The sequence below is a fragment of the Lytechinus pictus genome, chromosome 10, assembly GCF_037042905.1.
Source record: "Lytechinus pictus isolate F3 Inbred chromosome 10, Lp3.0, whole genome shotgun sequence".
In the NCBI taxonomy this organism is placed as follows: Eukaryota; Metazoa; Echinodermata; class Echinoidea; order Temnopleuroida; family Toxopneustidae; genus Lytechinus; species Lytechinus pictus.
In genome coordinates, this window is record NC_087254.1 from 24,865,912 (window position 1) to 24,887,690 (window position 21,779).

The 21,779-nt window shown below is 34.5% G+C and overlaps 1 protein-coding gene across 2 annotated transcripts; it reads right to left on the reverse strand.

Moving 5' to 3' along the window:
• Positions 1–1,007: 1,007 nt before the first annotated feature.
• Positions 1,008–19,849, reverse strand: LOC129269350 (evolutionarily conserved signaling intermediate in Toll pathway, mitochondrial-like). Of its 2 annotated transcripts, none has more exons than XM_054906843.2 (6): positions 19,725–19,849; positions 10,131–10,292; positions 9,384–9,783; positions 8,691–8,911; positions 5,318–5,561; positions 1,008–3,839 (listed from the first exon to the last, which is right to left on the reverse strand). In XM_054906843.2, exons 2-6 carry the CDS (start codon positions 10,251–10,253, stop codon positions 3,619–3,621), a joined length of 1,209 nt encoding a protein of 402 aa, XP_054762818.2. In that variant the 5' UTR covers positions 10,254–10,292; positions 19,725–19,849; the 3' UTR covers positions 1,008–3,618. The 2 variants fall into 2 exon arrangements, with proteins under 2 accessions (XP_054762818.2, XP_063961726.1); XM_064105656.1 differs by having other exon boundaries at positions 10,131–10,305; positions 19,725–19,825.
• Positions 19,850–21,779: the final 1,930 nt, after the last annotated feature.

The window sequence follows — 21,779 nt, forward strand, 5'->3', positions numbered from 1 at the left end:
ACGTAGTTAAAGGTATTTGTAACTTTACCATTACAAAACCGCTTTATCAAATGGCCCTCTGGAGGTAAAACCCTACCAAAGGAAAATGTATGTCCTATGAAGAAATAGCTACATGTAGCATACATGTAGAAGATAATCACATACTTTGACCTTACTCCCAACTGGTGAACTTTTCTTGGATGCCTCATCATTCTCAACCCTTTGGATTCCCATAAAGTTAAGTTGAAATCAGATATTTTTGGATTAAACAGACACCTAGAAGAAAAATTTGATATTTTCCAAAGTTTATAGAGTTTACTAGGGAAATCCCTTGTAAAAACGGACATTTTGAAAGGATCTCATTTAGCAAAAGAAAGGGTCACATGGATTGAAAGGCATCTCAGTGGAAAATTCAGTATGTTCTTAAATTTGATCGCAATTACAGGAAACTCCCATAAAGTCAAGAGAGATTGGCTCAGTAGGGTGATTAAAGTTACTCTTATGCTCAGTGCCAGTGGTGTTATATAATTTAGTTGAAAAATGATTTTAGACATCTTTTTATTTGTTTTTAATTGATACCAATCTTAAGCCCTAGAAGGCTATTACTTTGCCATTACATTTTTTTTTTCATTACTAAACTTGTTATTCTGTGAATTTCCCAAGATTGCGTAGAAATGAAGGCTTTTGATTATATGCTTGAGCCATTTGGTCAATCCAACACTCTCAAATTTTCATATTCGGAAACATTCTAAGAATCTATACGGTAGCCTACATGTAGGTTAAAATTAGTTTTATCAATTTAAGGGAAATGTTGATATTCCCAGGGCAGTGTCGAATTTGAATAATTTCAGAAAAAACAGTCTCACACTCCTGAACCAAATGAACAAATCTGCTGAAGAGGAAAACGATATTGTTTTACTTCTGAAGAAAGAAAAATTCATGTTGAAAACAAGAAATATTTCAGTGTTATTCTTGTACAATTGACATTCTGAAGAAAATGCACAAAAATTTCAAGACAACAAAATGCATTTGACTTTGACATGCATGTAATATATTATTATAAAGAAAGTGAAAGTAAAACCCAACAAAAAAATTCAACAAGTTTGATATATTCAAAAATGTAATCATATATCACAAACATAATATCAATGATTGACATATAATATGAGAAATATCTTTTATTCTTTTAAACTCTAAATGAGTAAATTCAACAGTGAACATGCATGGGCATGGGTAGGTATGACGGATATTTGAAAACTTGATCTCCACTTTTGACATCCACTTGCAATATGGCTTTGGTTTGGCAACTATACCAGTAATAACAATTTTCAGAGAGGGAGTGAACTGACTAACACTCGCGTACAGAAATTATTTTCGAATCGCAGGGGTCCTGACTTTTTCGCGGGTTGTTGAATTCTCGATCAATAGAAGTACCCAACACTTCCACAGAATTTCAGAAAAAGCAAAATGGTGCAAAACATCCACAAAAATATGCTCCTTAAAGTCCCCATGCTGACCTGTCTTTTGTACATAAATATGTCCCTGTAAAAAAAGTTAAAAAGTATTAGAAAAGTGGCTTAAATTTCACCTTTTTTGTACCTTTAGATCTAAAAATTAATCCTGTCACAGTTTGATCTGTAAAAAGCAATCTTTGGAAGATGTGTTTTAAGTGCAAAAATGGTGAACAAAATCTTACACCTCTAACACCTCTGGTCATGTGACTTATGAATGAGTATGCAAATAGCTGGCAATGTACCTGTGTATAGAGTAAATCAGATGACAACAAAATCAAATCATTTCATGGAAAATACATTGTAATATTACAGTGAAAGACTGAATATTGATAAAAATAGGGATAAGAAATAATTTAGGCTCTGATTTTGTTCGAGAAATATAAAGTGAAATTCTAGCTAACTTTTGGAATTACTAACTGTACTTTCTCAACATTATTTTTTGTATATATATATAGGTGCATCTCTCAATTTTTTACCACACAGGATGTTTACAATAGCAAAGCTTTGCTGTTGGGGACACTGGCACTGATTACTGAATGTGTCAATAATTTTGCGCGTTGTTAATTTTGCGGTCTATCGGCAATTCACGAAAATAAGCCCCCACAAAACTAGCTTATACAGTAAATGGGTCTATATAAAAATAAGCCGTTCAGAATGTTGCATTATGGGTTAGCAACCTGGCCAGGTTTGAGTAGTTGAGGACTTTAGGTGGTGCTTCACAAGGCTCATGGTTTGGATCTCCTTTAAGAAGTAAACCAACTCTAAGCCCTTTCAATGGCAAACATTAACCAGCTTTTTTCTTATCAAGTACCTCCTGACAAAGTAGATGGTCAAAACCAGTATCATTATTCACATATCTAAAATTTTGAGAACCAGAATATAACCTGTAATGGAAAGCTGTTATTTTTTTCTTTATGTGCTAGCTCCATTATAAAAACTGTACCATAGTCACATTAAAGTTGGAATTAGCCCAAATGCAGTCAGAATGAGAGTTCTAAGGCTATTCCAAAATTAGAAGATGGCCATTTGGTCAAAAATTGGATTTAAAAAAATATAAATTAAAAGTTCATTGACCTCAATTGACCTTTGACCTTGACTTGGTAACACATTATCCATTCATGTCATTTGTGATATCTGACAGCCATTTCATATACAAGTGTTATTAAATTGAATATTTTTGAAATCCTCCAATATATCCTTAAAGGTTTGATGACAGACAAAGCATTCTCTGATGTAGGGGAGTATTAATAGGGTATCGAGAGTCATGCCACATATAACAACTTTCATTACCAACTGCTTTTGTCACTACAACATGGATGTGTGACATCTAGAGAAAAAGGGTCCTTGGCCATTGCTTCATGGCATAAGCTGTGTGTTTGATATCTCCACTGACACAGATCTTGCCAAGGACAATCAAAATTTAAAACAAGAATGAGAAGCATGGTTTTACTATGGCAACTTCCCCATTTACACACAACCAACAGATTCTATGTCTGTGTTGAGGATGCAAATCAGCTTAATGATAAATGACATGTTACTCTCTCCTAGTTTCAAAAGGGTGCAACAATGATAAATTCAACCTGCTTCCCTTTACCGAGCATCTTGCACATTAATCATTAAGAACAAAACATTCTTTGTGAGCTGAAAGAGGTTAAAGATGACTGTTAGCTCCAATAGGTGAGGGTTCTATATTCCCTATTAATTTCCATACATAACCATTTTCCTATCAACTTCATAGCATCTTAGTTCCCTCCCTTATATGATGAAGAAAGTTAAACACTGGGTGAGGAATTTTAATTCTTTATATAAATCAGTTTCTTAATATAGTATTTTCTAGACTCCCTTGTGTCTAAATTCCATCTGTATTATGATGAATCATTTGGGTCATTGCCATTGTATTCCTTGTCAAACAGATTAAAGATCACTGTGAGCCTGACTAGATCTGGGTGCTCACATTTCTATTACCACCATCATCATAGTATCTTAAAGATTCTCTCCTCTATGATAAATGGGGGTGTCCTAGCCATTGCATGTCTTGTAGAATAGGTTAAAAACTCCTACACACCTGATAGAGTGGGGGTTATAAATACTCTATCCAATTAAGTTTATCTCAGTTCAATTAACATCAACTTCCAAGCATCTTGTTTCCCTCTCCTATATGATGAATCTGGGTGTCCTGGCCATCACCTTTCTTGTCAAACAGGTTAAAAATGACTGTGAGCCTCGCTAAGTGAGGATTTTCATCTTGTAGTCTATTGATCCATTCACTCAACACTGCTCGGTTTCCATCGCTGGTCATGCACATGGCGTAGACATTGCCTTCTCGAGGGGCTGGGGGAAGTTGACCTGAAGGTAAGGAAGCCAAAGAAAGGATATCTGAAATCTTCTCTGCATGCTTTATACGAAAAGTGTGTGCTCTTTATTTTAGCTACATACACTTGAGGCCATAAGTTTACATACACCCATCATGGAATTCAGTGAAATTTGTTCACTTGCCAAGCATCGTAAAACTTTTATCTTCAGAAATATGAATACTACCATGACGAATTTGGTATCAAATGAAAGATCATATTAATCTCTTTCACATCATTTGGATGCCTTAGGGATTAAAGTATATTTCAGGTGGAATTTTCTTTGAAGAAAAAAAAGTAATATTTGTGCCATATGTATTCTATTGTTTGTTATTATATTTTCAAACATCGTTTCATAAAAGATATATAAATGTCTAATCTATGATTTATATTACATTTTCTATAATGATATGTCACCACTGAACAAAAAAGTAAAATCTGAAATGTTTGTGTTGAGAAGTAACTAGCACAAATACAAAATGTTTCTGTAAAATTTTTATTTTTAATTTGTCTAAAATATGAAGATTTTGGGGGAAAAAATGACACCTAAATATTTTTTAGCTCCTGATGACAAAGCAATGTGATGAAGGCACATGACATGATATAAAATTTGTCATGATAGCACAAATATTTTATAATGTTTGGCAAGTGTCAACTTTTCTTTGAATTTCCTGGGTGTATGTAAACTTCTGGCCTCAACTTTAAATGTAATTATACAGACAACATAGAGTAGACATGGTATTTGACTTGGTTCCCTAACATTTGCTCCGGCAACAATTGATCCACTGTAAAATCCTCCTACTAATGAAATGATCAACTTCAAACATGGATTTTTTCGCTATACCCTATCCTACACCTAGCCCTTAACCTAACATAAACCTTATTGCAACCCTAACTCAAACCTTAGACGAAATAAAGCCAGGAGCATTTCTTGCAGAGGTCGTGTCACCTGAGACTTCCTCGGCGGAATAGATCCTCACAGTATGCTTGCATTCATTAAATATCTCATTTCATTGAACCTCATAATCTCATTATCTTTCTCATTTAGGACCATTAATTATTTGAAGCCCTATTAAACCAGCTTTCATTCTTCAAATTAGCAACATTATAATTTTTCTTTCATTACCACATTTATTGATTATAATAGTAATATAAGTGTGAATATTCATGTAGATATAGACAAACACTGACCACAGAGATTCTTGGTGCATGAAGTATAAAGCGGGACAAGTCCATAAAATATGCATCTCCAACCCCTTATTTGTAGCACCTTTCTGACATTATTTTCTGCCTGTTTTCTTGTTCATATGAAAACTTGAATTGTAATGCTCATAAAGTATCAAAGTTTTTTTTAGCAGTTCATGAATAAGGGTAAGAATGGAGACAGATGGGGGTTGGACCTGCAAAAAAGTTGATGACATACTAATGGAAATGACAGGCATGAATTAAGATTACAATTAACTTGGTTCATACCTCTGTCATACATGATGGGATCCTGTAACTCCATTGGGTCTGTTCTTAACACATAGTACGGCTGTCTGGTTGTTTTGAGCCATAGTGTGTAAGGTCCTTCTACATAGAGAGGTCTGAAGATTTGGTGCTGGGCCAGGTCCTCTTTCTGGTCTGGACTCTGCACACTAGCGATGTAGTCCTGGCCTTGGAGATCAGAGTAATCCTCGCCCTGGCATATTACTGATGTCTCACTAGACCTATCAAACTACACAATTAATAAATAAACAATAATTAGATTTTCAAAGACTATTTCAAAGCATCTTTCTGATGATTGGACAAGAGATGTTCATCATTAACCAAAAAAAATGCTACATAATTGTTGAGTGACAAATATTTCTAAATTTCCATCATTGGGCGATTCCACACTAGAACTTCAAAAATATCATAAATTTCAACATGCTTTCAATAAGTCATAAGTAGTGTGATATTTTACAATGATACCTAAATTTTATGAAAATTATGAGTTTTAACCAAAAGTGAAGTCAGATATAGTTTTTTTGGGGGGAAACAATAGAATTTTAAATTTTCAATAATTTTGCTAATTAAATAGTCAAGTACAAAGACTGCCTGAAACAATTATTGGCAAAGCACGAGAAGATTGAAAATATTGCAGGTCAATGGAATAATGTATCATTGATGGTTCCAAATAATATCTACAACATTTTCATGATCCATAATAGGGGCAGCCCTGATTTTTCCGAACCTATTTTTGGCAATGTCCCGTACGACACATGAAAATGCAAAAGTTTTTCCTACAAATGTATTTTTGATGATGCAATTTCACAATATCAGTTTCTCTTTCTTTGACCCATGGGTGATCGATTTGTCCCATAAGGATCTAATCACTGCCCTTCATTTTTCAATAATTGTCCTATTAAAAGTTGTCCCGTACGACACAGTGTGTGTCGTACGGGACATGTCCCGTACAACACACAATATATAATGCATTTAATTGCAGGATTTGGATTCAGAAACTACAAATAGTAGGCCTAGTTTAATTCAAGTAATTGATTTGACATAAAGTGAACTGAAAAAATACTTTTTTATCTCCATAGAACATGAAATAGGTGATTCTAACTATTCTAATTGATTTCATGTAGGTGTATTCTTTTGTGAATCCCTTCAGCTAAACTGGTGATTTTTCACTGGTCAGAGCAGGTTAATTTCTTTGTCACTGAGCATGAAAAGAAAACCTTTATACTTGATTCACCCTAGCCTGGAAGATGACTTCCTCTTGCATGCTAATGTGGAATTATTATAAGATGTAAAAAAAAAAAAATTACATATCAAACAACTATTTGGACTTCCCTTGATGATCACTAATTTTTTTATATTGAAACTCCTTACTTTTTTCAAGTTGTAAAAAAAAATCTGGAAAATAAGACGAACCATGTTGTTAAAAAAAAAATCTGGAAATAAGACAAACTATATGGTTTCATGAAATACAGAAAGGTTTGAAAAAGTAGAACCGCATTTCTCTAGAAAAAAAATATTTTGTGGAATTAAAATGAGAGTTGTGACATATATCATGTATATAGATACATTTTATATGAAAAGTTATAACATTTAGCCCCATAATTTACACAAACAGTTTCATTAATTCATTGTTTAAATAGTGTATTGGAAATCATCAGTTAATTAACTAAAATATAACTTCACACAACACCTCAAGTTTTTCAGCTCGTAAAAATGCTGTGAACCCTTGTACATTTCCCATCATGAAAAAAAATAATAACATATTGCTCCCGATTGTATATATTGAGGTTACTTAATTATATTGTCCTGAATGACTACTTATTAAAAGACTTTTCATTAAAAGGGAAAAATTTAGGGGCAATGCTCCCCTTCTGATTGATAAAAAGTTCATTGTTTTATTCAGACTGCCCAGTACAACACGCAAATGCCTGACAATACACGAGTGTCCCGTACGACACACAAGCGTCCCGTACGACACAGAAGTGTCATGTACGACACACAAGTATCCCGTACGACACATTATTTTGTTTATGATATATTGACAGAAATATTCAACTAATAGCGGTTTCTAACATAATGAATGTCTTTAGTTTGATAGGATTATCATTATCATCAGCCAAATAAAGTGATTGAAGAAGTCAAAGAGACATAAAGTAAGAAAGTTTGGCTTCAATTTAGAGATGTCCCGTACGACACATTTTGAGTGTCCCGTACGCCACAATGTTCTCGAAAATTGTAATTTGCTTTATTTATTCATGGATGTTTATTTTGCTTTCTTTCATAGATGTGTTTGTTCTTAGGTAATTGAATATCAATTTGAGTTCAGTTTCTATGAAAATTATCTGTCCAACTCACAGACTTTAGAGTACAAACTTGAGGTTTCGAAAAAGCCACTTTTTCTGCGTCCGTACGACACATTACTATTTTAAATCTGTATTATATAGGATGTGAATTCAAGTCGTGTTAAGTTTTGGTTTTTCTAACACTCTGGTAGTACTTGATGATCACCTTTAGTTACTGGAATATTTTTAGTTTTTCTTGTCAAAAAACTGTCAAATGTTCTCTAAATGTCCCGTACGACACGTATGGAATCACCCCATTACCCTTCATTTCCTAATGTTCTAATATTAAAAAATGTTTAAAAAATGCAATATAAAGTAATGCATTCATACAATATAAGCAAAATACAAAAAAACACTTTTACAAACAGCTTTAAGTCCTGTCTTAATACCATGATGTGAGATAGCTCAGCGACAATTTTCAGTATTCATACATGATGAGAGAATTGCACCAATTCTGCTTTTGCATTATATGGGCCCCTTGCAGAAAGAGATGCGTCTTAGTACATGGCCCAAAGTTATCCAGACTTAAAGGTCAAGTCCACCCCAGAAAAATGTTGATTTGAATAATTAGAGAAAAATCAAACTAGCACAATGCTGAAAATTTCATCAAAATTGGATGTAAAATAAGAAAGTTATGACATTTTAAACTTTTGCTTATTTTAAACAAAACAGTGATATGCACAACTCAGTGACATGCAAATGAGGCAGTCAATGATGTCCCTCACTTACTATTTCTTTTGTTTTTATTGCTTGAATTATACAATATTTCATTTTTTACAGATTTGACTATAACGACCAACTTGACTGAACCATATAGTATTAAACAATGCTTATTCAACAAGTTCAGGGAGGAATTAATCGTTCTTTCACTTGACAATGAGGAAAATTATAATATTTCATATTTCACATAATAAAATACAAAAGAAATAGTGAGTGGATGATGTCATCAGTCTCCTCACTTGCATACTGACACCTTCCGTGAATGTCCCTGTGGGAGGAAAGGATATACTACTCACACTATAGACCGTGAATTCTGCTTCATATTCTGATATCCTCTTCAGTCCAATCTCACTGAGTTTAATGGGGTCTGATGGCATCTCCTGGGGGAGCGGGAAAGGATTGATGTTCCTGAACTTAGGGAACCAATACATCAGGCGCTGGTACTTCTTGATGGGATGGGCCTTCCGACCAAAAACACTGATAAGGATTTCCTTGGTATCGTTGTTTGGTAAGACCCCTTCCATCAGAAAGATATGAAAATTAGTAATGATGAATATATTAGGTTTACATGTGAACATTGACAAAAAATTATAAACCAACTTTAATTTGGGTTTGATTATAAAAGTCCCCACAATAAGCTGTGATGCCAAATCTCCAAAGGACATAACACAAGCACAAAAAACCCTGCATTTGAAAGTCTAAACTGTAGTTTCTAAATCAGCCTTTTCATTAAACAGTTCATTCCAAGATTACTCTGCAATCATACATTCTTCATTTAGAGTTTACATGAAGTTTTATGAGTAAAGATCTGTTCTAGATACAGAAGCAGTCACTTTGAGAGGAATACATTACACAGCAATATCATAACATGTTTTGATATCCTTGACATAATTAGATCCTTGAAAAGCTTTATTAAAAAATATAAAGAGGTTATAGTGGAAATTTTAAAATAACTTTCTATTGTCCTCTTTGGATGGTTTAAGACTCACCATTGTCTTCCATTTGCTGTAGAACCTTGATACCACACACCTGTTGCTCCGGGTAGTGATTAAACATGGACTGATATGCATTCTTAGCAACATACTTTCCTTTGGGAAAGACATCAAGCAACTTGTTGTAGGCATCAACGTCCTTCTCCACACCGAAGGCCTTCATGTATCTCAGTGCCGTCTCAATGAACTGAATGTGGCCTCTTCGTCTCTTGTCCAACTCTGTGAAGGTGGTGACGACATCCTTGAAGGCACCTTTGTTTGGTGAATCCTGCGAGGCTTCCTCAAAGAGGGTCTTAGAGAGGACCATGGTATTTCTCTCGACTCTAGAGATGCCTGATCCTTGCGGGATGTCTGAATTTTTAAGGCATCTAGCACAGCTGTGAAATGATTGTGTAGCCTGCAGTTACAAAAAATAAACTGATTTAGAAGTTAACACATAAGAACATGTTTCAATCAGAAACTGTTTTGTCAACATATTTAGGAAACTGTGGTCTTAATAGATGCTGCTTTATGCAATGTGGGATTTGTAAGCATATTTTTGAAGCATTTTCAAACAAATACATGAATGATGCTTTCAAAATACAAGTAAAAACTTACTTCCTTAAGTGTTTATTGTTCTAAATGAGCTTTTTGTTTCCCTTTTGTATTACAAAATATTTGTTTATACATTGTTAATATTTTCCCTAAATAAAAGTTTGGGTATGACCTTTTTGTTCTAGAAACATTATGGCTGAATAGTCTTACCTCGGTTAGCTGAAAGAATGTGGGAAAATGTCTTTGCACACACTGTAGTGGGAGGTTTCTTGGAGAAGAAATGGTTCTAATCTTGAGGCAAGTCAGGATCATATGACGCCCTAATGAAGCCATGGCTATAGTGTGTTGGGTGGATCACACTCTAAGTCATATCTGTGTATGAAAACTGAGAAAGCAAGGTAGTCATCAATAAATTGAAGGCACATTTGTCATGTATTTAACATCTCTATGTTGTCCTGAAAAACAAAGGCTGCACATATTTGGTATCCAACTTTCAGAATAAGGCGATATGTATAGCATCGCCAAGAATAATTAACGGTACCAATGATTAATTTCTTACCATTCTTCTCTTACCACAGTAAGTTACTACTATTAGATGTTAAGGAAAATTTTTTGTTTACTCAATTTTGGAGTGAATCTAGAAAGAATGGTCGCCCCAAATTAATTCTTTCTAGAGTTGCCCTAAGATCTGTCAAAAACAATATTTAAGATATGGCAGAATAATGATATTTGCTTTCAATACATAATTGCTTGTTACCTGTAAAAATAGCTCTTGAAATGGAGAAATAGCAGGGACTCGATTTTAAGGCGCGCGAGAGCGATCGCGCGCTACATGCGCGCCTTAATCCATTTTAGGTAGCGCGATTAATAGCGCGCCTCGCGATCGCTGAGCTGCGCGGAAATGCCTAAAGTCGCCCTCGAAATCACCCAAAATCATTGCCGAGTGATAACAACTCAACGGCCCACTAACGCCATATGTTCGAGCTCCGCTTACCATTTAAAAATCATCCAATATCCACACTCAAAATCATGAATAAGCCTTGAAAATAGCGAGGAGCGCAGTTTCGAATTCCGAAGTTGCGTCTTTTTTTCTGTACCACGTATTTCCATACACATGGTACCAGGTATGGAGAAAAAAAATCAACGCAACGGTCGCGTCGGGAAACAGGGGTCCATTATGACTACCACGCACCATGTGCAATTTCTAATGCACATGTTTCCCCTACAGATATCACAATTCTGAGTCTAGTAACCTAGCATTGGTGAGTTGTCATTCGGCTTTGCAAAACGGCCTATTAACATCCAAAATAAGTTACCTTATTTATTAATTATAACTAAAAAATCATTTATTTTCTTTTTCTAGGGGATGAGGTAAATATCAGAAAATAAATCATCAAACAAAGCTCCATCTATTTTACAACGCCGGCGGCAGGCTCACGCACGAACACATTGGCGCATGTAGCCAGTCGGAGCTCTGTCTCTCTGCCAGAGCTCTGGGGGACAATTCGCTCAGTAAAGGCCTCAATGATGGTGATTTTCTGTTTCAGACAGAGTTTACATTTCATGTATATTATTCAAAACTGCCAATAAAGTTTGATGATTTCTTCATTGTCATGTATACTTAAGTTCTTAATGAATACATTCTCACCGAATTTAGACTCCCCCATAGAGAAATGCAATTTTCGTGGAGATCTGCGTTTTCAAAGAACTTCAGGAAAAGTTAGGGACTTAGGGTATGTGGGCCTTTATTACATGTACATGGCTGAGTACAGGGTATTGTACTGGAATAGACGGAGTAGAAATTAGATATTGAATTCATTTATATCCAAGTCCAACTCACAGTCACACACACACGCACAGTGCCACACACCCACACACACCCACATCCAAGATTCTAAGCATGAAAAAATAACTTTAAAAATCATACAATATTTTAATAACAAAAAGTAATAATTCATTAATAAGTGAACAGGTATTCCTGAAAATACAAAAAAGTTGCATTTAAAAAGAGCCCCCAAAATGCAAAATTAGCCCCAAAATTTGACCCAAAAAAATAAAATGGAGCCCCCGAAAAAAAAAATTGTCAGTGACTTAACTTCTAGCCAAAGTCAAAACCTCACTCAAACAGGTTTTACAATCTAATTACAATACATTGTAAAACAATTATAAATATTGCATATTCGATTGTTTCCTTCCTTTGGTTGTTGATTGTAACTTAGTACATACATGTATATTTCCTCCATCTGTTTTGTTAATTGGACAAAGAGCTTTTTGCAGTGCTCCTCTACCGCTCTCCTTAAAAGTTCTAGGAGAGCTTTTTATTGCTCCCCTCATAATTATAAAACTGAGTCCCTGAAATAGCCTTAGGTTTTGGGGAGCATTGACTGTCCTGACATTTCGGAGTACATTACAGTCCCATATACATGTATGCATTTGTGTGTGGGGGGCTGTGTGCTGATTAAGCTGGTTTCATACGTAACTACAGTAGATCTAGGTATCAGTTTGAGCCAAAATGAAACATGAATTTTTTTTTCCTCTTTCTTTCCTTCCATCTTCCTTCTTTCTATCAATTCTTCCATCAATCCTTTTCTATCTTTATTTTCTCTCTTCCTAACTTCACCCTTTCATCAATATTTCTTTCCTTTTTTCTTTCCTCAGTTGGATCCTCTATTCTTTCCTAATTTCTTTCATTCTTCCTTTCACTTTCATTCTTTCCATTTTCCTTTTCTTCTTTTCCCATTTGTTCAGTTTTCTTCCTTGTCTGTTTCTCCTTCCTTTCATCAATTCTTTCCCTTCCCCTAGTTCTTCTTTCCATTATTTCTTTTAACCCTTTCCTCCTTCCATACCTCCTTTATTTCTTTCAATTTCCCCTCCTTTTTTCATTTTTTTTATTTTTTTTATTTTCTTGCTTTACTTGGATTTCTTTCCCTCCTTTCCTTTTTCTTTTCTTTCTTTGCCTGTTCCTCATTTAATTTTTTTCTTTATTTTTTGCTTAAGACTCTTTTTCCCATTAACTTTCATTCATCTTCCTTTTTATTTCCTTCACTCTCATTTATTTCCCCCTTTCATCCCTTCTTCCATCCATCCTTTCTATTTTATACTTTCATTTTACTTCCTTCCTTTCTTTCTTTGTTTCTTTCTGTCTTTCTACCTTTTTCCTTTTCATTTCTTTCATCATCACTTTTATCTCTTTTTCTTTCTTTCTCTTTCTTTTGTTCTCTTTTTCTTTCTTTCCTTTTCTATATTTATTTTTTTATTTTGGTCATGATTATGAGGCGCCGAATGTACCAATATTATATAGAACAATTATTTGTTATATAATCATTATTTATTAAATAATAACTATTATTTATATATAATTTACATTTTATTTGTAAATAACTACTATTATATAAAATATCATTTCTAATTATTTATATATAATTCCAAGTAATACTTCATTATTTGTAAATAATAATAGTTCGACATTCCATTATTTATAAATAATGATTATTTGTTTTTCATTATTTATAAATAATGATTATTTGTTTTTCATTATTTATAAATAATGATTATTTGTTTTTCATTATTTATAAATAATGATTATTTGTTTTTCATTATTTATAAATAATGATTATTTGTTTTTCATTATTTATAAATAATGATTATTTGTTTTTCATTATTTACAAATAATGATTATTTGTTTTTCATTATTTATAAATAATGATTATTTGTTTTTAATTATTTATAAATAATTTGTTGAGTTTTCCATTATCTATAAATAATGATTATTTGTTAAATAATGAAAACGTCTACTTCATTATTTATAAATAATTTTTTCGAGTGCACCATTATTCTCATTATTTATAAATAATCATTATTTAATGTTCGAGTTTTCCATTATTTATAAATAAAGATTATTTGTTAAATAATGAAATATCTACTTCATTATTTATAAATAATAATTTTGTTTCAATATCCCATTATTTATAAATAATCATTATTTATAAACAATTTTTACAGTTTGCCATTATATACAAATAATCATTATTTATATACAAATAACCATTATTTATTAAATAATGCCATTATTTATTAAATAATGCCATTATTTATTAAATAATGGAAAACTCGCTATAACATGCAAATGTGGGACCGCCCATGATATGAATATTCATGATGCGATTTCCTTTTTCGTGATTTTTCTTCACAAATTTTTGTCCATTTCCTCTTCATAATGACATTTCTTGAAGCAATTTTCTAGGGATATGGTCTGATTGTAATATTCTTCATTTTCTATATAACTTCGTCTTCGTAGAAATATCAAAAAGTGTAATTTTATACGATTTTTCCTACAGTTCACAATCCCCATAGGCGCGCGTGTACGGTAGGGACAACCGGTGAATCGACGGAGTGCTCTTCATCGAAATACTACGTTGGTTGGTCCCCGGAAGTGGCGGGCGGAATTTAGCCCGAATCCTCGATGGAAGTCGATCAAGTGCATATGAGCTGAGAGAGTGAAATATCAGTGTACTTGTACAGGCCCTTCTACTTTTTATAAATATTTCTTGTTGCTTTTTTTGTTAAGTTAATTTTTCCTGGTGTAGAAATAAGTTTCAGTTCTAATAATGCACTTCAAATACATTTTGGAGTGTCTGTTTGAGGCGTTTGGGGCGATTTCACCCTGGCCCCAAAATGCTCGCAACGACAATACGGGGGCATGATGACCCCTAATTTTTTAAAAACTTATTTTTCTATTGAAAATTATCACAAAATTCACCAAAAGTGTGCACGAAAGCCTTCGTATTTCACTTTTATAACTCCAAAAAGTGCCCAAATGACAAGCTTGGTCGCTTCGCTGTGTCGCTTTCAACTTGAGAACGTTTACGCGTCTGCTTCCCCCCCCCCTCCTCCGAAAGAAATTCTGTATACGGCCATGCTCTAAAGAGCCTGGCACATTGATTTATGTATACTTCATTTTCATTATTTTTATCTCATTATCATCATGGCCTTACGCAGAATTTTTTCCGGGGGGGGGGGGGGGGGTGGGGGGAGCAGGACGCGCGTAAACTTTCTCATAAAAATCTTGAGAAAGCGAAGCGACCAAGCTTGTCATTTGAGCTTGGTCGCGTCGCTGTCTCGCTTTCAAGATTTTTTTGAGAAACTTTACGCGCGTCCTAGCTGCCCCCCCCCCCCCCGGTAAAAATTCTGTGTAAGGCCATGATGATAATGTGATAAAAATAATGAAAATGAAAAGTACATATAAATCAATGTGCCATATGCTCTTTTGAGCATGGCTGTTCACAGAATTTCTTTCGGGGGGTGGGGGCAGACGCGTGTAAACGTTCTCAAGTTGAAAGCGAGACAGCGAAGCGACAAAGCTTGTCATTTGGGCTTGGTCCCGTGGCTGTCTCGCTTTCAAGATTTTTTTGAGAAAGTTTACGCGCGTCATGCTCCGGCCCCGGCCCCCCTGGAAAAAATTCTGCGTAAGGCCATGTTGATAATGAGATAAAAATAATGAAAATGAAAGTATACATAAATCAATGTGCCAGGCTCTTTAGAGCATGGCCGTATACAGAATTTCTTTCGGAGGAGGGGGGGGGGGGGAGCAGACGCGTAAACGTTCTCAAGTTGAAAGCGACACAGCGAAGCGACCAAGCTTGTCATTTGGGCACTTTTCGGAGTTTTAAAAGTGAAATACGAAGGCTTTCGTGCACACTTTTGGTGAATTTTGTGATAATTTTCAATAGAAAAATAAGTTTTTAAAAATTTAGGGGTCATCATGCCCCCGTATTGTCGTTGCAAGCATTTTGGGGCCAGGGTGAAATCGCCCCAAACGCCTCAAACAGACACTCCAAAATGTATTTGAAGTGCATTATTAGAACTGAAACTTATCTCTACACCAGGAAAAATTAACTTAACAAAAAAAGCAACAAGAAATATTTATAAAAAGTAGAAGGGCCTGTACAAGTACACTGATATTTCACTCTCTCAGCTCATATGCACTTGATCGACTTCCATCGAGGATTCGGGCTAAATTCCGCCCGCCACTTCCGGGGACCAACCAACGTAGTATTTCGATGAAGAGCACTCCGTCGATTCACCGGTTGTCCCTACCGTACACGCGCGCCTATGGGGATTGTGAACTGTAGGAAAAATCGTATAAAATTACACTTTTTGATATTTCTACGAAGACGAAGTTATATAGAAAATGAAGAATATTACAATCAGACCATATCCCTAGAAAATTGCTTCAAGAAATGTCATTATGAAGAGGAAATGGACAAAAATTTGTGAAGAAAAATCACGAAAAAGGAAATCGCATCATGAATATTCATATCATGGGCGGTCCCACATTTGCATGTTATAGCGAGTTTTCCATTATTTAATAAATAATGGCATTATTTAATAAATAATGGCATTATTTAATAAATAATGGTTATTTGTATATAAATAATGATTATTTGTATATAATGGCAAACTGTAAAAATTGTTTATAAATAATGATTATTTATAAATAATGGGATATTGAAACAAAATTATTATTTATAAATAATGAAGTAGATATTTCATTATTTAACAAATAATCTTTATTTATAAATAATGGAAAACTCGAACATTAAATAATGATTATTTATAAATAATGAGAATAATGGTGCACTCGAAAAAATTATTTATAAATAATGAAGTAGACGTTTTCATTATTTAACAAATAATCATTATTTATAAATAATGGAAAACTCAACAAATTATTTATAAATAATGAAAAACAAATAATCATTATTTGTAAATAATGAAAAACAAATAATCATTATTTATAAATAATGAAAAACAAATAATCATTATTTATAAATAATGAAAAACAAATAATCATTATTTATAAATAATGAAAAACAAATAATCATTATTTATAAATAATGAAAAACAAATAATCATTATTTATAAATAATGAAAAACAAATAATCATTATTTATAAATAATGAAAAACAAATAATCATTATTTATAAATAATGGAATGTCGAACTATTATTATTTACAAATAATGAAGTATTACTTGGAATTATATATAAATAATTAGAAATGATATTTTATATAATAGTAGTTATTTACAAATAAAATGTAAATTATATATAAATAATAGTTATTATTTAATAAATAATGATTATATAACAAATAATTGTTCTATATAATAATGGTACATTCGGCGCCTCATACATGATAGACAAAATTAAAATACAATTACAAGGTACTCTAGTAGTCATCTTTGAATTTGAAAAAAAAAAATAAAACATTCTCTTTCTCTTCTTCTCCTTTATCTTAATACAGTTATTGCAGTTTTGATGCGTAGTTGACAGTTTAAAAATGTCCGAACTGACTGAAATTTCATTTAAAAAATGGCTCCTGGTTCCACCAACGTGGCACCTGGTCATCCAAAAAATAAAAGGGACCAGGAGCCACTTGCCTTCAAATGTGGCTCCTGGTCCACGCCGAGTTAATAAAAAGCTTGAAAATCAATATTCTATAGCAGAACAATATTTGCTTTTATTATTGCATACTAGTAGTGCCGGTCTAGCTGTTTGTTGCCCCCAAAAATGTAGCTCCCTTAAAATATAAGAAATAGCCCTCAAAAGATAGCCCCTAAAAATAAAAACTATTTCCTACTCTGCTCAACATAACTACCTCAACCAGTCTCACATCACAACACAATTCTCACATTTTTGCCATTACAGATTTTGAGCACAGGGCCGGAGCACAGGACTCGTCCGTGTAATATTAGGCAGTGGGTACTCACCAAAATGGGGTAGAATGGGGTCGTGATAGCACCCCAAATAAAAGGAGAAAAAATAAATTATGCACTTACCTCGATTATATGGATGAAGGTCTATCGTGACACAAAATCCTGACATCGAGGCACAAACTGGACTCTCAAAAAAAGGATAAGTTCTACCTCGTTCGTTCTCCTTCTTTCAAAATTGAAAACAAAATGGCCTATCGATACCGAGAACGAACGCGACATGGAGGTCTAACTTTTCCTTTTTTTGAGGGTCCAGTTCGTGCCTCAATGTCAGGATTCTGTGTCACGATAGACCTTCATCCATGTATGAGGTAAGTGGCTAAGTGCATAATTTTCTTTTCCCCCTTTTATTTGGAGTGCTATTGATTGTGATCCCATTCTACCCCATTTTGAAGAGTATCCCTGTCTGCCTAGTATTACACGGACGAGTCCTGGAGCTCATTGGGTTATCTAGACCTTAGTGAATGAACAAGAGGAAAGCCGGCTTTGCCTTTGGATGTTCTAAAGTTTTGAGCATTATGAAATTATTTTCTGATGTGTACGATCATGTACGCGTTCAGTAATACAACTACAAGTACAAGGCCGGTCGGTAATAGTAATCACCTCACTAACGTTAAACACGATTTTAAACTTAAGTTGACGTGCGCACGGCCAATATGAGAGAGTGTCTCCCAAGAGAGAGATTATCTCCAATATCAGAGACTTTTGTAAAGAATTTTGGGTATCCAATAATTCAGAGACACTCAGTCTCCAGTTTGGGACCAATTTCCTTCGTTTACATTTGCTGCAAAGGGATTAACCTGGCAGCAAATAAAAATGTGATAAACAGATTCCTCATGAAAAATCACCCCTTTGGCTTTGCAGTCTACTTTAAAAATCCACCGTCTACTTTTGTTTTATTTTTGTTGTCAATTTCATGTTATACAATTACAAATAATGCATGCAGTCGAGTGCGTTAGTGGAAATGCAGAGCACGCGAGGTTTCTTTAGATAGGTGCCGCACTGTGCACGAGCCGCTGGCGGCGAGTGCCCAGCGTGCACCATCTGAAGAAACCGAGCTTTCTCTGCATTTACTTTTACGCACGACAGAGCAAGTGCATTATTTGTTTTATAAAATAGCAACACAGAAACAAATTCTTGAAAAGTTACAGTTGGACTTCTACCGCACTGGTTTGCTTGAGCGTGCAATGTCAATTTTCGTTGCGCACCTTTTGCACTGCCGTGCAGTGCACAAAAAAAGTTGGGTGTCATGTGACGCGTATTGGCCAATCGCGATGCTTGAAATAATACACCTATTTTATAACATCCACACACAAATGGGCTTCTAAGTTCTATTCTTCTACTTCTAGCTGACCGCAGTGAGCATGGCGAGACAAAATTTTGGATGGAAAAAATCATGCTTTTCATTTTGTTGGTGTTGTTTCTTTTGCAAAGCAAGTCTCCAATATGGGAGATTGTCTCCCATATGAATTGGCCGTGCACCTCTACTAGTACTGGTCAGCTGAAACTTAGCTTTAGGCTTAGGCCCTAGCCTTTTTTACTAGGCTTTACTTTAATTTAGGCCTAGTTCGAAAGTTTTGAAAGTGAAAATGGAAATAGGGCCTTTACTAAAGTAAAGGCTTTAGAAGTTTAGGGGGCCTAGACTCTACGTCTACAGCCATTCCGATCACAATATTTGGAAAAAGCTTTGGGCATAATGACCTTGAAATTCAATTGAGACTTGTTATGACATTTGTGAACAATTACTGGTGGAGAAAATCCCAGGATATTCTCTGGGAGACGGCTGGTGCGAAACTGCATGAGCGCCCAAACTTGTGCCCCCAAACACCAAAAACCATATTGATGGGACCGAACCGCGCACCCAAAGTTAAGCCCGGCCTGAAACGCAATAGCCTACCGTAAACGATGAAAACAGTGGAAGGGAAAGTCTGGTCTGACTTTGTTGACCACATGTATGAGGATCTCATATTGCAGCATGATAAGACATATAGTTTTTACACAAATAAATCTCAATAAGTAGAAATATTTACCCTATTTGGCTTTGCTAATTCATTGCTGTGGCCTAGCTCGCTCTGGTGATTGTCGATCGTCTCCTTACTTCGATCGGATCCGGATCGGAGGGAGCATGCGTAATTATTCGCGAACAATTCCAATACTGCTGCTGCATGCATGCAAAGCTCAGTTTCTAAAATTTTAAGGAATCATGATCCCATGATGGGATGCCAAGTGAAAAAAAATTGTGGGGCAATTTTATTTTGGGATATATGGTGTATATTTTAAAATGAAATAGAGAATTGCCATGCAGGCACCCCCCAAAAAAAATCATCCACCGTCATGACCGTGGCGATTTTTAGATAGTTTTTTTTCTGGAAGTGGTTGATTTTTCAACACAGTACTTTCAACTTCATTTCTGATTTGCTGACCTCTTTCATAGGGTATTAATGAATCATTGACAAAATTTATAAGAAATTGCATTTTTACGTGCATTTTAGGAAATTAGGGCTCAAATGCAAATTTAAATTTAGATGATGGGTTACTTAACCTATAGCTATGGCCTTGCATCCACTCATACACTCCATCATCATCACCATTATCATGAATACCACCACCATCCACATCATTATCAATATAATCACCATCACCTCATCATCATCAATATCATCACCATTATCATCACCTCATCATCGATCACCTTATCATCATCATCATCACCATCAATATCATCACCACCACCACCACCAGCATCATTATCATCATCATCACCTCATTATCATCATCACCACCATCAAATACAATCACCATGCACCATCACCATCATCACCATCCCATATCATCATCATCCCTAAATTGAGAGATTTGCTTACGGGATTTGCTTATATAGTAGTTACAGTTGTGGGTTGATTGGTGTGACGACTTATTTACTGTTTCATTTGATATAATATATATATAGAGAGTTGCCCTGATTTTTTTCACTTGTTATTTATAATGTACTTTGTGTGGATAAGTTTTTTTTATGAATTATATGTCTTTATGGTGCACTCGATCATCACAAGCACTGCTTACAGAGTTGCTACCTCCCATTGTGTTGTTATATTTTTTAACTTGTATTAATGCTTTTATCTTTCTTGAATTGAATCATATCATCATCAATATCATTGCCATCACCATTATAATATGTTGAAGGGGAAGTTCACCCTGAAAAAATGTTTATTGTGAAGAAAAAAAAAAAAAACAGTGGTGAAGGTTTGAGAAAAATCCATCAAAGTATTAAAGGAAACCAAAATCCAAGATGAGAAGCAATTTTATTGGAAAGAGTAAAATGAGAGGAACAATTTAAAACAAGTTTCATCAAAATCGGTGGTGAAATAAGCAAGTTATGGATGTTTAAAAAGTCTTGTACTTTCTATGGGGATCCTCAAATTGTCCATGCTTCAAAATGGCTGATTTGTACACAATTTTACAGATTTTCCCCATTATCTTTAAAATTGCATATTGCCTCATTCTGAGCATAAAATATGTCATTGGAAAATATAATTCACACCACATACCGTATGTCAAGGTCAGGAGGAGATGTGAAATCTGTAAAAAAAAAAGGGGAATATCAAGTGTACAAGACAAATGGAGGGTTGTCCACAAAATCAGATTGAAGCATGTTTGTCAATTTGAGGATCCCCATAGAAAGTACAAGACTTTTCAAACTTCCATAATACCCTTATTCTATAACCCATTTTGATGGAAACTTGTTTTAAATTGTTCCTCCCATTTTACTCTTTCCAATAAGATTGCTTCTCTTCTTGGGTTTTGGTTTCCTTTAAAAGTTATTAGAAGTCTTATTTTTTTATTTGTGACGTCATATGCGAGCGGCGACACAGCATTTGCTCTGGTGACAATTGCTCCGGGCTTTATTTCCTGTAAGATATAGGGTTAGGGTATAGGGCTTTATGTTAGGTTTAGGATTAGAGGATAGGGTATTAAATCCAGGGTCGAAGATGGCCATTCCATAATTTTGTGGAATTCACAGCAGAGCAATTGTCCCCAGAGCAAATATAATGGTACACAATATATGCGAGCAGCTTAACCATATA

Excerpts from the sequence above, each read along its gene's own strand:
- LOC129269350 (XM_054906843.2), bottom strand. The coding sequence starts at position 10,253 with ATGGCTTCATTAGGGCGTCATATGATCCTGACTTGCCTCAAGATTAGA. Across the intron at positions 9,784-10,130 it reads CATTCTTTCAGCTAACCGAG|GCTACACAATCATTTCACAG; the intron begins GTAAGACTATTC and ends TTGTAACTGCAG. Across the intron at positions 5,562-8,690 it reads CAGAATTCACGGTCTATAGT|TTTGATAGGTCTAGTGAGAC; the intron begins GTGAGTAGTATA and ends TTAATTGTGTAG.